This window comes from Gopherus flavomarginatus, chromosome 10 (genome assembly GCF_025201925.1).
Source record: "Gopherus flavomarginatus isolate rGopFla2 chromosome 10, rGopFla2.mat.asm, whole genome shotgun sequence".
NCBI lineage: Eukaryota > Metazoa > Chordata > Testudines > Testudinidae > Gopherus > Gopherus flavomarginatus.
In genome coordinates, this window is record NC_066626.1 from 32406241 (window position 1) to 32421525 (window position 15285).

At 37.7% G+C, this 15285-nt stretch overlaps 1 protein-coding gene across 4 annotated transcripts in view; it reads left to right on the top strand.

Annotated features, from left to right (window-relative positions):
* The window catches only part of CALCRL (calcitonin receptor like receptor), a 101223-nt gene extending 90088 nt beyond the window's left edge, over positions 1-11135 (top strand). For all 4 annotated transcript variants that reach the window (XM_050916424.1, XM_050916421.1, XM_050916425.1 and 1 more), the window contains 3 exons: positions 1772-1990; positions 2414-2455; positions 10515-11135. In XM_050916424.1, coding sequence (XP_050772381.1) covers positions 1772-1990; positions 2414-2455; positions 10515-10736 — 483 coding nt within the window. In that variant the 3' untranslated portion in view covers positions 10737-11135. The remainder of the gene's footprint in view (positions 1-1771; positions 1991-2413; positions 2456-10514) is intronic.
* Positions 11136-15285: the final 4150 nt, after the last annotated feature.

The following is a 15285-nucleotide window of genomic DNA, read 5'->3' on the forward strand; positions in this document are numbered from 1 at the left end:
CTGTGTGTCAGTTCCCAATTTGTAAAATAGGGATTACAATACTTTTCTGATGCATGAGCATGTTGTGAGGATTTATTTATTAATGTCTAGGAAGTGGTTTGGAAACCTTGGATGGAAGCTGCTGTAGCTATTATTTTACATACCATGATATACTCTACTCTCTTCATAATCCAGCATCCAAGATTGGTCCAATACATTTGGGTGAAATGCTGGCCCCTTTGAAGTCAATAGTAAAATTTCCATTCACTTCAGCAGGTCCACAATTTCACCCATTCAGATTAACATCCTGATCCTGCGTTTCTTGGGCACCAAAAATTCCCACCAATGTTAATGGGAATTTTGAATATGCAAGGAATGCAGGATCAGGCTGTTAGACTGCACACGTCATTGAGGGTGGGTTCCTGTCTTATTATACAAGTACAAGTGTCATGGTATAAACCCCCACTCTGAACCTTAGCATCTAAAAGATGGGGTACCAGCATGAATTCCTCTAAACTCAATTACCAGCTTAGTACTTGTAGCGCTGCCACCAACCAGGAATTTCAGTGCCTGGTACACTCTGGTCCCCCCAAAACCTTGCCTGGGGACCCCCAAGACCCAGACCGTCTGGATCTTAACACAAGGAAAGTAAACGCTTTCCCTCACCATTGCCTCTCCCAGGCTTCCCCTCCCTGGGTTACCCTGTGATTCAAACTCCTTGAATCTTGAAACAGAGAGGAAAATCCACCTTCCTCCCTCCTTCTCTCTCCCCCCTCCCAGACACTCCCTGAGAGAGAAAGTAATCCTAACACAGAGAGAAAATTAACCTTTCTCTCCCCCTTCCCTCCTTTCTCCCCACCAATTCCCTGGTGGATCCAGACCCAGTCCCCTGGGGTCTCACCAGAATAAAAAAAAGAAACAATCAGGTTCTTAAACAAGAAAAGCTTTTAATTAAAGAGGGAAAAACAGTAAAAATTATCTTTGTAAATTTAAGATGGAATATGTTACAGGGTCTTTCAGCTATAGACACTGGGAATACCCTCCCAGCCTAAGTATACAAGTACAAATTAAAATCCTTTCAGCAAAATACAAATTTGAACTCCTTCCAGCCAAATACAGATTTGAACTCCTCCCAGCCAAATACACATTTGCAAATAAAGAAAACAACCTTAAGCCTAACTCGCTTTATCTACCTAGTACTCACTATTCTGACCTTATATAAGAGCCTGTATCGGAGAGATTGGAAAGAAACCTGGTTGCACGTCTGGTCCCTCTGAGCCCCCAGAGTGAACAACCACCAAACACTAACAGCACACACACAAACTTCCCTCTCTCAAGATTTGAAAGTATCCTGTCCCCTGATTGGTCCTCTGGTCAGGTGACAGCCAGGCTCACTGAACTTAACCCTTTATAGGCAAAAGAGACATGAAGTACTTCTGTTCTATTAACCCTTGATTATCTGTTTATGACAACAAGCTTTTAAGAATTATGCATATATTGCATATATGATTATGTATATAGAATCACAAGGAAGAAGTTATCATGAGAAGAATTAATCTCCAAGTACAAAGTATAGGTCCGAACCAGACAGAGGATGTTTCAGATGCTTCATTTTGTTATAATGAATACACGTATAGTCATAATAATAACTATAGTCATAATATAATGACATAACATTTAGTCTGAGTTTTCTTTAGTAACATTATGTGTTTTCCTTGCTTTCAGTATTCAGTACACAGTAATTGTAGTCTATTTTATCAGACTATTACAAAAGCAATTTTCTTTCCTACAGGTGAATCTTTTTTTCCTGTTGAATATTGTTCGAGTTCTGATAACCAAGCTCAAAGTCACACACCAGGCAGAATCCAACCTATACATGAAAGCTGTGAGAGCTACACTCATTCTAGTGCCACTTCTTGGCATTGAATTTGTGCTGTTTCCATGGCGACCAGAAGGCCGTATTGCTGAAGAAGTATATGACTACGTGATGCATATCCTTACACATTATCAAGTAAGAAGCTTTAAGTAGCATTTGTTCCCTTGAGCTAGACAGTACTTGCAATATGACTGCAAATAAATGAATGACAAAGGCAAATTAATTAATTTCTAAAACTTTTTAGATCTTAATTAAAAAAAAACCTTCTGCTTATTAATAGCCTTATATTTCTCATTTCGTTTAGATTAATCCTTTAAAAGGAATAAAATGTCATGCTAGAGTGCTGGCCCAATAGACCATCTGTATTATTAGTAATAATCCACTGAGTTTAGATTTGAAATGTATTTTTCCCTTAGCTCTCTAGATCTGAGTTTTATTAGGTGTATGTGTGTGTAGATATCTATATATCTATATCTACATATAGATATAGATATAGTCTTGTATTTTAATAAATCTGTATGTATTGAAAAAATCAAGAGAAAACTTTTTATTTTGCAGGGTCTGTTGGTGGCTACAATTTTCTGCTTTTTTAATGGAGAGGTACAGTAACTGATTTCAATTTATTTCCTGTTCTTTTCACTTTCTTAATTTTGGTTTAGCGTTAAAGGAAATTGTTTTGTTGTTTTTTTTAAATCCACCACTCCAGTAACAAATGTAAAATTGTAATAGAAATTTAAATTTACACTTCTACGTTTTAAAAGAAGTACGAATGTTAGCGATAAAGTATTCGAGAATAACTTACCTAGTAAGACCTGAATTTAGGCTTCAGTGTTGCCTCTAAAATGTTTGATGACATTCTTAAGGATTTAAACCTATTAGGTGTTGAGCAATCTAAAATTCCCTTGATTCAGAAGTAATTAATGGCACTCAGCACTTTGCAGGTTGGTATCCATATAACAATAACAGTAGTGCTATGTGGGGAAAAAAAATTCAGTACTGAAGAATAAAATCATAAATTCCTAGTGGACATGTATTCTCATCCAAGAAGCTACCAAACTGTCATCATTGTGTCAGCCTTACCCCCTTGAATTGGTCCTTCGAGGTCAGGAATGAGGCACATTTGTGGGACAGAACTGGAAAAATTGTACTGTTACTTTCTGGGAAATAACTGCTCTGTAATTAGGTTGAGGTCTCCATCCCTGGGACTGTTAATGTGGTACCTTTCATGAATACTAACTTCACTGTATGAAACGGAGGTAAAAGGTCATCTCTTTTGGTGGTGTTTCAGATTTTTTTTATTTTTGGGAGCAGAACTCTGGGTTTATGTTTTGCAGTCGGCCTTTTCAGCACAAATGGAAAAAATTTTTCAAGGCCAAGGCTTTGTAAACCTTATATGTTTGGGCCATCAAAAAGTTTTCCTTGCGTCAGTTGGACCTCCATTCTTCTGGGAGTCCAATCCTGCCCTTCAGGTGACTACTGAGCAGACATGCCAAATCCGCAAAAAAAAAAAGTGCAAAAATTTGTTTTTGGCTAAATTGGCTTGATTTTGGGTTAATTGGCTTGTGAGTTGCTTGTTAGCTGGTTTTTGATTGTTCTTGTTTGGCTTGTAGTTTGTTGCTTGTTGCTTCTTTTTTTGATCGGTTCAGGGCAAGCAGGGGAAAGGTGGGGAGAGAGTCAGTGGTGCACAGCGGGCCCACCACCATCCCAGACTGCACACTTGGGGGGATCTAGTCACATAGAGTATGGGGGTTCTTGGGGATTGGCTTGTTTTGGCCTTGTTTTAAAATGGAATTAGCTTGATTTTTAGCTTATTTTGAAAGCCAGGGTGCTTATTTACTGCGTGAAAGTTGGCAACTGTGCTACTGAGGGCACATACTTGCTCCTTCTGAATTCAAAGGACTGTGCCCTAAGTCTTCAGTGGGCTAAGGCCCTGACCCTGCATCACAGAAGTTAATGGAACTTTGCCATCAGTTTTGTTTTCACTAGGAAAATAAAGTAATTTACTATTTTTCCCATAGTTGTATCAGGGAGACAGTTACTAATCCATCTGGTACCTATTTCTACACAACTGCTTATTCCCACACATAGTTCAATTACAGTATATGTGAGTAAGCAGATGTGTGGGAGTAAGAGTATGTAGGATTGAGCCTTTAGGTATTTTTAGGGCTGCCAAGTGATTTAAAAAATTAATCACAATTAATAGCACTGTTAAACAATAATAGAATACCATTTATTTAAATATTTATGGATGTTTTCTACATTTTCAAATATATTGATTTCAGTTACAACACAGAATACAAAGTATTCAGTGCTCACTTTATATTTATTTTTGATTGCAAGTATTTGCACTGTAAAAAACTAAATGAAATAGTATTTTTCAATTCACCTAATACAAGTACTGTAGTGTAATCTCTTTATCATGAAAGTTGAACTTACAAAAGTAGAATTATATACAAAAAACTGCATGTGAAAATTAAACAATGTAAAATTTTAGAGTCTACAAGTCCACTCAGTCCTACTTCTTGTTAAGCCAATCGCACAGATAAACAAGTTTGTTTACATTTTCAAGAGATAATGCTGCCCACTTCTTGTTTACAATGTCAGCTGAAATTGAAAACAGGCCTTCTCCTGGCACTGTTGTAGCCAGTGTCAAAAGAAATTTACATGCCGGATGCGCTAAAGATTCATATGTCCCTTCATGCTTCAACTACCATTCCAGGGGACATGCATCCATACTGATGACAGATTCTGCTTGATAACAATCCACAGCCGTGCAGATTGACATATGTTCCTTTTCATTATCTTGAGTCAGATGCCACCAGCAGAAGTTGATTTTCTATTTTGGTGGTTCGGGTACTGTAGTTTCCGCATTGGGGTATTGTTCTTTTAAGACTTCTGAAAGCATGCTCCACGCTTTGTTCCTCTTAGATTTTGGAAGGCACTTCAGATTCTTAAATCTTGGGTCGAGTGCTATAGCTATCTTTAGAAATCTCACATCGGTACCTTCTTTGCGTTTTGTCAAATCTGCAGTGAAAGTGTTCTTAAAATGAACAAAATATGCTGGGTCGTCATCTGAGACTTCTACAACATTAAATATATGGCAGAATGTGGGTAAAACAGAGCAGGGGACATGCAATTCTCTCCCAAGGTGTTCAGTCACAAATTAAATTAATGCATATATTTTTTAATGAGCATCATCAGTATGGAAGCATGTCCTCTGGAATGGTGGCCAAAGCATGACGAGGCAGATGAATGTTTAGTATATCTGGCACATAAATACCTTGCAATGCTGGTTACAAAAGTGCCATGCAAATGCCTGTTCTCACTTTCTGGTGACGTTGTAAATAAGAAGAGGGCAGCATTATTTCCTGTAAATGTAAACAAACTTTTTTGTCTTAGTGCTTGGCTGAACAAGAAGTAGGACTGAGCAGACTTGCAGGCTCAGAAGTTTTACATTGTTTTGTTTTTGAGTGTTGTTATGTAACAAAAAAATTGACATTTGTAAGTTGTACTTTCATGACAAAGAGATTGCACTACAGTACTTGTATGAAGTGAATTGAAAAATACTATTTCTTTTGTTTATAATTTTTACAGTGCAAATATTTGTAATAAAAAATAATATACACTTTGATTTCAATTGCAACACAGAATACAATATATGTGAAAATGTGGAAAAACATTCAAAATATTTTGGATTTTAATTGGCATTTTATTGTTTACCAGTGCAATTAAAACTGCGATTAATCACAATTAATTTTTTGAAGCATAATTAATTTTTTGAGTTAATTACGTGCGTTAATTGTGATTAATCGACTGCTCTCGTATTTTTATTAGGCATTTTAAGAATGTATGAGAGACAGATAAATCATTTGACTAATAGAGAAGAATTGACTCAAATACACACCCAAAATCTGAACTAAGCAAAACCTGAACTGCAGGTTTCTTACGGTCTGGATAAGTTTCTCTCTCCATTATTTTTGGAGCTGGTCAGAACATTTTTGACCAAATTATGTTGTGCCAAAATATGCTGTTTTGCTGAATCTGAAACATTTTGCAGACACATACCAGTTTTGAGGAAATCTCTGTTCAGGAGTGAGAGACACACTCATAGTTGGTTAACGCACTGCCCTGGGATGTGGTAGACCATAGTACAAGTCCCTGCTCCTCTGCCTGTTTCAGTGACGAGTTTTTCATCACAGATGATTCTGAATCTGATTGGATCACCTCTTACATCACTATGCTCTAATCACTGCCCCTCTCCCACCCTCCTCTGTTGAAAAGCTTGGGTTTTGATCTGAAAATGGATAATCTGACAGAATTACATTTTTGTGCAAACATTTGAATGATTTTCGTTTTGTTCTGTGAAACAAGAACAAAATGGGTGCAAAATGGAATTGCTGTCCTTTGATCAGCTATAATTATTTTAAATTTATGTGCACCTCTTAACAATGTTTTCATTCCACTGCAGAACAAAATCAAATCTACTTGTGATTTTAAATTTAAAACTTGCTCTATTAGCATTAGTAATAAATTATTTATTCTATTAGGGTTCCAATATTATGAATTTACAGTCTATTATTTGACTGTATTCTCTCCTGAGCCAGAGCTCTGTTCAGTGTCAGGGAGCTGGGCAGCTGTCTGTTATACCACTAATTTAGCATCCTTAATGGGCCTTACATTGCTGGAGGATCAGTGTAACAAAGCTTAGCCCTGCCATGCCCTCTACACGCAGATGTACTAGCGGGGAGTTCCCCTCCAACAAGGGAATTTTCTTCTGGGTATTTGTGAACAGATTACAGCCACTTAGCATCACCTGAATCACATAAAAGGACCATAAATCATCTTGACATCTGGCCCACAATCTTTAATCTTAGCTGATATTTGTCCATTTACATCACATTGTGCAGAATCTTATGTTTTAAACATTGTTTCCTATCGTCTTCAGGTGTTCCAGTGGCACTATTCTACTTTTTTTCAGCTGGCTATAATTTCATTAAATCTTGCCATAAAAAGGATAGTATAGTAAGGTATAACGAATAAGGAGGGGGGTTCAAAAATATGGACTCAACTAGTGTTCTCTTGGTCTCTTACTAGATTCTGCTGCAGACATGACATTCTGCAGACATAACTCATAATCTTCTGTCCCTAAGGGCCTCTGTTATAACAGTCTTTAACTTGATATGTCTTATCTATGATATGTCCCATTTAACATCACTTGACATAGCAACACCTCAGTATAATTTAAAGAATGCTAGGCATCCTAGAGAAGTGGCAACATGCATGTGCAGTTTGTGTAGCTATAGGGAATAACAGTGAATAAGGAATCTGCATCTCCTGCAAATTTCTTTATTATTAATGGCACGTGGATTTTTCATTCCTTTGGGCAATGGAAAAGTCTTTACAGTAAAGACTGAAGTATAAGAATTGTTAGCAAGCAATAACTTTTCTTTATCCATATACTGGGGTTTCCCAACTGCTGTGGACAATAGCATCACTTTACCAGCAGGAAACTACTATATCAGACACTCAGATACATGCTCTAACATAGAGCGTAACACGGTCTGCAATCACAGTGGGTGTTTGAAGCAGCCCAAGCTTCAGTGAGCCTGATACAGACCTCATTGAAGTCAGTGGAAAAATTCCTATTGATTTCAGTGAATTTTGGATTAAACCACTAGTTTGGTTAGGGCATATTCAGTTGAACAGGAGACTGGCAGGAGCATTGCGCCAACAGCCAGCACAGAAGGACATCTTTAAACTAGAGAGAAAAGCAAGAGCCATACAGCCAGATGGGGCACATGTATTAGTGACCAGGAAGTATGGCCATGACTATATATACTTTGCAATATGAGCTTATTTTAGGATTTTTTTGACTGTGTTATTTGCATATAAGAGAGTGAGCCCACTGTCTGCTAAAACTATTTAAAATTGTTCAAAGCTGAGAAAAAGACGATAAAGTCCTTTGACTCCTCTGTATGTATCTTTTGTTAAAGGAGCATAATCTGGGGGAAACTTTGCTGCTGCATTGATCAGCCGTCTGCTGTGCAGTTCCTAGGTGTTGGATTAGACATGTTAGATGAGACTGCAGGAAAGCCAGAAATAATGGATAGGTAACAGCAGTGAATTACAAGACTAGACTGGTAGTGAGATGTTGATTTAACAGTAACAGAGGGGCTATTGCATGAGAGATTAAAAAGACTTGGCTTAGTGTAGAAAGAAATACCATGAGAATATGTTGGGGCCTGGAGGTGTGGGGAGGGAGAAGAAGATAAAAGAGAAAGTGAGAGAGCCATATTGAAACGCCAAATATAAGCAATGATTGTAGAAAATACATCACACTACATAAACTGCTTTGCTCTTAAAAATTATTATTGATTTGTATTGCAATGGTGTCAAAGATGTTACAAACTTAGTTCCTGCCCCAACAAGTTTACAATCTAATTGAAGAGAAGGTTTAACAAGAGTGACAAACAGGAAGGAAGGTGGAAAAGAGGATGAGGGTACTGATGATTGTGATTAAAACACTAGTCCAGAACTAAGATTATCCATTCTGGATCAATTCCTAGCTCAGCCATAGAATTCCCTAATTTCTCTTTCCCATCGTCTTAGTCTGTATCTGCATAGTTAAGGGAGGTGTGCAGTTTTTTGCTTCAAATCAACCCAGCGTTGTGATTTTCTCTCTTATTTATAAGTATATGTAATACCTGGTGGAAAACAGGAAGCCGGTAGAAATATTCAAAGTGTGGGGTGGCATGGTCAAAGCCGCTGAGCAGCTAAGTTTTGTATGGATTATAAAATGCATTCTAAAGCTTCCCTCTCAGAAGGGGAGATATTTTAATACATTCTTCTGCCTCATAGCTCCACCTGATTGAAGTAGGTTCACCACTGCAAAAAATTAAGGCCGCTCACCAACCTTAATCCATGTGCGGAATTCCCTTTGCCAGGAACTGTAACTGCATACACAGACTGAGAAGAATATATGATCTTTTGTGTAGCAAGAGCAAGTGACTAAAATGGATTATAATGGACTCTCATACAGTAGATGGTGTCCCAGATGGGAGAAGAAAAATACTAGCTTTCTTCTTAACTCTTTCCATACTTCTCCGCTTCCCAAAGTATATTTTCTTTGCCAGCATACTGGGGAATATGAAACTCTGTTTTTAACTGAGGTTTTGATAGCAGACTACAGGAAGTCTAAATGTTGTGTCTGTGCTGTTCTATTGGTATTTATTTATCATAATTAAAGCCGGAGAGAAATTAGACAAAATAAGCCATTGTGTTAGAAAATGTAAAGTAAGCAAACGAAAACCTCCACACATAAGGAAAGCTGAATGGAAGATGTTGCCCCATAATAGTAATTTGTTAACAGACACTGATCCATCTGCAAATGTTGGTTTATATTCCAAATGGATGTACATCAATAAATCTGACAACATAAAAATGAAGGGCAAGATTTTCCCATGTGGCTGGTGATTTGAGCACTAACTTGAGGCACATGGGTCTTGTGTCAAGACAACTTCACCTCAGTATTTCATGAAAATCAGGCTCATCACAAGTTGGGAACCCATAAGTATTAGTTTGAAAATTTTGGCAAAAGGAAATGAATAGTTAAGCTATTGCCATTACATTAAATGCTAATCAGATAGGACCAGAGCTTTAACACGTGGTATCCTTTTTAGTGCCCATTGTTAACAGCTGCAAATAACTCTGACGCAACTTAGCACATAGCCTCCCGGTATTTTGCTTGTGTGAGAAAAGAAGCGAAGATGTAGATGATAAGGATTTCAGGTTGATAGGGCTAAAATTTGATCTCTTCTGTAACTACAGAGTGAATGTTCACTTTGGTCCATAATATAGTTAAATGGTAGGACTAATACATGATCCCTGATGTTGAAGTCTGAGCAAAAACATAAATTAAGACTTTCCATGAATTTGATTTTCCTACAAGCAGCTGTTCCAGCGTTCTGATCACTCGTAACTTGGCCTCCTTCCCTCAAAAACTAATTCCGTGTGAATTTCATTAACACAGCACTTCAGTAAATCCAGTCTTCCTGTTGCACAGGTGTTTTGCCATATTGTATTAGAGGAAACCAATGAAATACATAACATCCTCACAATGAAGCATGTAAACAAACTGATGCTGCTGTGTTCTTTGGCTATTCTATTAAATTTATTTTTAACCAGGGTAAGAACATGTGCTGAAACTACCTTGCTATTAGTTTTATGAAGGCTTGATCACAAATAAGAGAAGACTTGTTGGACCAGACCCTCGGCTGGTGTAAATCGGACTTCAGTGGAGTTATATCAACTGATGTTGCTGAGGATCTCACCACATTAATCATGAACACAGATAACCATTGGCTAACCACATTAGGGTTCAGGCAGTGTGTGAATATTTGTACTTCTGCGGCCCATGGTATAAAATAGCCTAGTCTCTGGTGCTATAAATCCGAAATCTTTCATGAGCACTGAATGTATTAAAAATGTTATATATAACGATATTAGTCTGGGTTTACCAAAAATATAGCCTAATTCAATTTGTATTTCCTTCATAATAGTCCATGATTTTGATGCTATATACTAATTTTTAAGGTGAGCACATAGGCATCTTTCCAAGTAATTTATACACATTTTTTCCCCTCTTCCTTTCATGGAATAGGTCCAAGCTGTTTTGAGAAGGCACTGGAATCAGTACAGAATCCAATTTGAGCACAGCTTCACTCACTCAGATGCTATGCGCACAGCTTCCTACACGGTATCATCCATCAGTGATGTTCAGGGCTACAGCTTCAATCACGATTTCATGAATGAACATTTAAATGGGAAAAGCTACCATGACATGGAGAATATTGTTTTAAAAGCTGAAAAGCTGTATGGTTGACTGCAGAAACGCTGCATTGCCTGCATTCTAGTCCTAATAGCTCATGAACTTGATGTTTGAGTTAATGACTTCGTGGCCAGAAGATTTTTACCTCACTGGGGACATGTTTTTCCTGAATGATGCTAACTTAAGACAATGCATTTCTCATGTGTATATACATATGCACACATATGTTCATACATAGATATAAGTACATATATAAAGAACCAGACTTTGCCTCTTCCATTTCTACTATGTAGACCAAGTTGGCAATTATTTTGTATGCAGGGACTCAATGAAGGATTTCTTATTTTGTTGAAAGTTTGTGTAAAGACTGTGTTGCATTGAAAGCCATTTCATTTACCTGCAAGAACTCATCTTGTAAATACTGTCTTAATCATAATATATTTGCTAAATTCAGCCAGTAAAGACATCCTAAATAAGTGGTTAAGATTGAAATCAGGCAGGAAAGACAGATGGTTGAAGATAATCGAGTGAGATGTTTATATGTATCTGGCTCATTTTTTGCCACTATTTTAAACCAGGCATATTGTAAAGGCATCCAGATGCCAATGCCTGAAATCTGAGGTATGAAACCCCAGCTGCTTCTATTCTGCAATGTAATATTTTACAAGATGTTTTTAATTATTTTGGTATACAGACAGCCTGATCCTGCCACTAATGACGTAAATGGAAGTTTCTTATTGACTTTAATGGGAGCAGGACCAGTGAGATCTTGATCTGGAAAAGCTATAAGCCCATCTTTATCTTTGGCTTTGATGGAACTTAAACTAGTGCTTAAGCTGTTTGTAAAAGTCAAGCAGGCTTGCTGACTTGGAGCAAGATTGCATACATGTAAAAAAAAAATTTCCTTGCCACATGCCTGATACCTGTCTCCTTAGTTTATCAGGCAAAACAAATCCCATTGGTACAGTGGCAGTTTTGGCTGAGAAAGGCATGCAAGATTGGATGGCATGCAAATAAATATTATCCTAGAGCCAGCTTCTTTAGCCTAGCCTAGTAATAAGACAAGGTGGTTTGGGGCATTTTCCAGTGGTTTTTGGAAAACTTATCAAGTCTGTCTTATGAAAATCTTTTAGAGCCTTTCTGAAGTGCCTTGTTTGGGAAATTCAGTATTATTTTGTGGTGATTGATTGTATAAGACTTGAATCTGTTAAGGTCTTAAAAAATATGTCTTTAAAGACAGCATTTTATGTGTGTTTTTAAATGTTTTATGTTTTAAACAAATAGTGTATTTTCAATACAAAAGAAGAAAAATCAGAAGGAGGGCGCATGATAAGAGGTTACTTTAGTTCTCAAAAAGTCTTATTCAAAAGTATTTTTAAGGCTGAATAAAGTGAAAGAAATGGATGAAAAAAAATCTAGTACTGTGGATGGTAGTATATTGACATGCAAAAGTATTTCTGATTTATTAAAACCAACACCAGAGGCTTAAAAAATACTTTTTCAGAACACCTCAGTGTTAAAGGCGTATTAATGAATATGAAAAATTCAGTTTTAGCCTTTAAGGGTGATATGTCGTTAGTCTTCTAACAGACTTCAATAGACAGCTAATTAGCCAGCCATCATAGGGCTTATCAGTTTGAGATTTCATAAGAATGTGAATAGTTTTTGTCTTCATCGCAGCAGTCTGCAACTTTATGTATATGTTTAAACCTGGCTGGTGATTAAATTTAGAAGAAAAGCCTTTAGTCGGTGTATTAATAGTAATCATAATAAGCTAGAATCTCAGTTGCCCAGACCCAAAGGTCTGTGCTGATAGTGAATAGTCTGAACAAAAATGTCTGAGGGTCACTCATTGGCTGTGTTTGTACCAGTGGCAGAAATCAGATGTCACAGTGTCGTGTGAATGCCAGCTGCTTACAAATGTTCTTACTGACCAAGTTGCTTGAACAACAATTTAAAAAAATTTACTCTGGCTGAAATCCCAGCAGACTTTTATGCATGGGACCAGAGCCAGAGCTGCTGTAAATCATATGGGCTCTCTTGAAGTCAAGGAAGCTACACTGGCTTACATCAGTGGAGGATCTGGCCCATACTGTTCATGTGTTTTCCAGGCAGCCATTCCAGACTTAAAGCGTTTTATACAGCTTGATCAGCTGCGTAATTCAAAAAACCTGGCCAGACTAACATGATTAACTCACAAAGGACAGCCAATGTAATCTCGAAGAGTTAAATTCTAAGGGCCCACTGTTCCCGTTAGATGATGCAACGCTACTGATTTTACTAAGGTTTTTACCTCTTAGCAGAGAGGAGTATTGACTGCTTGTAGTTCCATTAGGGAGCAGTGGATTGGGAAGGTAGGGGAGGGGAGAATGAGGTCCACAGCTTCTGGTACCAGAGCTGTCCTCACAGCTCAGGGTGACAGGCCCAACGTAGTGCCATGTATACTCTTAGACATGGCTGGCTTTAGGAAGTGCGGGGCCCAATTAGAACAGTTTCAACGGGCCTCCAGCAGGGATGACTAAAAAAAAAAAGAGAAACATGTAAAAAAAACATGTGGGTCTTGTACTCATTGGACAGTTCTTCGAGTCTTCGGTGGCACTTCGGAGACGGGTCCTTCACTCGCTCCAGGTCCTCAGCGGCACTGAAGGACCCGCTGCTGAAGACCCAGAGCAAGTGAGGGACCCACCACCAAAGTGCCGCCGAAGACCCAGAGTGAGCGAAGAACCCACCACTGAAGTGCCACCGAAGACCCAGAGTACCGCTGGGTGAGTAAAAATTAAAAAGGCACCTCTAGCCAGGTAAGGGATTCTCACTGGGTGCAGGGCCCTCTTACATGTGGGGCCTGATTCGGAGGAATTGGGGGAGTAGGCCTAAAGCCAGCCCTGCTCTTAGAAAAGAAACAGCATGCAGCCCCAGCAAGGGCAGGTGAGAAACAATCCTTTGTGGCCATGGTGTGCCAAATAGTGTGGTAGCTACATTTTGTCCTTAAGCATGAGGTAGACCTTCTTGCATATGGCTGTTGTATTAGAGATTAAGTTCCCTACACCCTCTTCTTACAATATCCCTCTCACATATCCAGGGAGCCAAGAACATGGTCTAAATGCTCCTTTATCAGACTAAATTTGAATCCTTACACTGATTTCTCACATGGTCTTTTTTATATATACTTTGTACTGTGTTTGGGGCAAACACTGGTGTAGTTTATGTGCTCTGAAGGAATATAAACAGTTATGAGGGTTTTTAAGAATTCTTTTTACTAGGCAAGCATTTCATAGTAACTGTAGTTTGCTGTTAGTTTGTTATTCCGTAAGGATTTGCAGTCTCAAAGAGTGTTGGAGGGCTACCTGTCTTGTTTAGGATCTCATTTTGTATTTGGTATCTGTAATACTAATATGTTAGTTTTATATGTTTATGGATAGTACTTCAAATGAAAGAGAGAGTGTCTATTTTTATGCTACTGCTGTCAATTAATAAAATGCCACAAAGAAGTTAGGTCATGCTCACTGCTGGGTGCTCACTTTATTAAAGGTTAATTTACTAATTGTTTTGTCATTCATTACTTGTCAAGGTGATGATCTGTTAGAGTATTTGGCTGAACACATGCTAACGCATATCCTCCTTTGTTACCATTTCATGTCATAAAAGAGTCATGCTAGAAATCAAGCAACTTTCAAAACTATTGTACAATGTAAATAAGATTAATGGACTATAGCAGTGTATTTATTGCTTATAAAGTAAGAACAAAATGAAAAAATATGAAATTATTTTTGGTCTTATTTTCACTGATCCTATGAAACATTCATTTTAATTGTTGACAAACAAAGTATTAATTTTCTGATCAATAACATTATTATGCTTATTAAGTGCTTAGAAGTTTTACATATAAAAGTCATGATTTCTATTTATTACAATAGTGATAAAGGTGAGCAAATGCTCAGGCTTTTTACTCCTTCCTAACTATGTATGCAAAGTAATCTGACTCTAGGGAAACAGGTATAAAATTGTTAGTAGCACTGCATAACGCTGGAGTATTTTTTAATATTCTTCAGATTACGGTCTCCTATAGCTTCTGATGCCATACAGGCAGACTCTCTTGGACCTGTATGGAACCTCACTGGAGTGACAGACTCTGTGATTTCAATTCACAAGTTTCCTATAGCTGCACTATTAATGGCTGTCTTCTTGTCACCCTTAATTCTGAATCTGCCTTTGGTTAAATCCTGTATATAAATAGTCAATTGCTAATATTATTCAGCAGAAGCGTTTTTTCCATGGATACCTATGAGAGCAAAAGGGCTGAGTGAACTTAGCCTATTTCACACCAAGCCATAGAGTTCTCCACAAACATGATGCATCTGCAGAGTCCAGCCATCTGTGAATCTGCCTAACAACTTTCCTGTTGCACTAACAGTACAATTGCAGATCTCATCGTATTGTAAAATACATGTTTATTTTTGCAACATATTCTGTAAGCAAATGAGTAGAAAAGGAGCTGGGAAATGTGTTTTGCAGCTATGATTGATGATCACATAATAACCCAGATATGTTTTAATTATGATAAATTATGGGCTTTGAATTCTAAAGAACATCTGGCTTTTGTTTG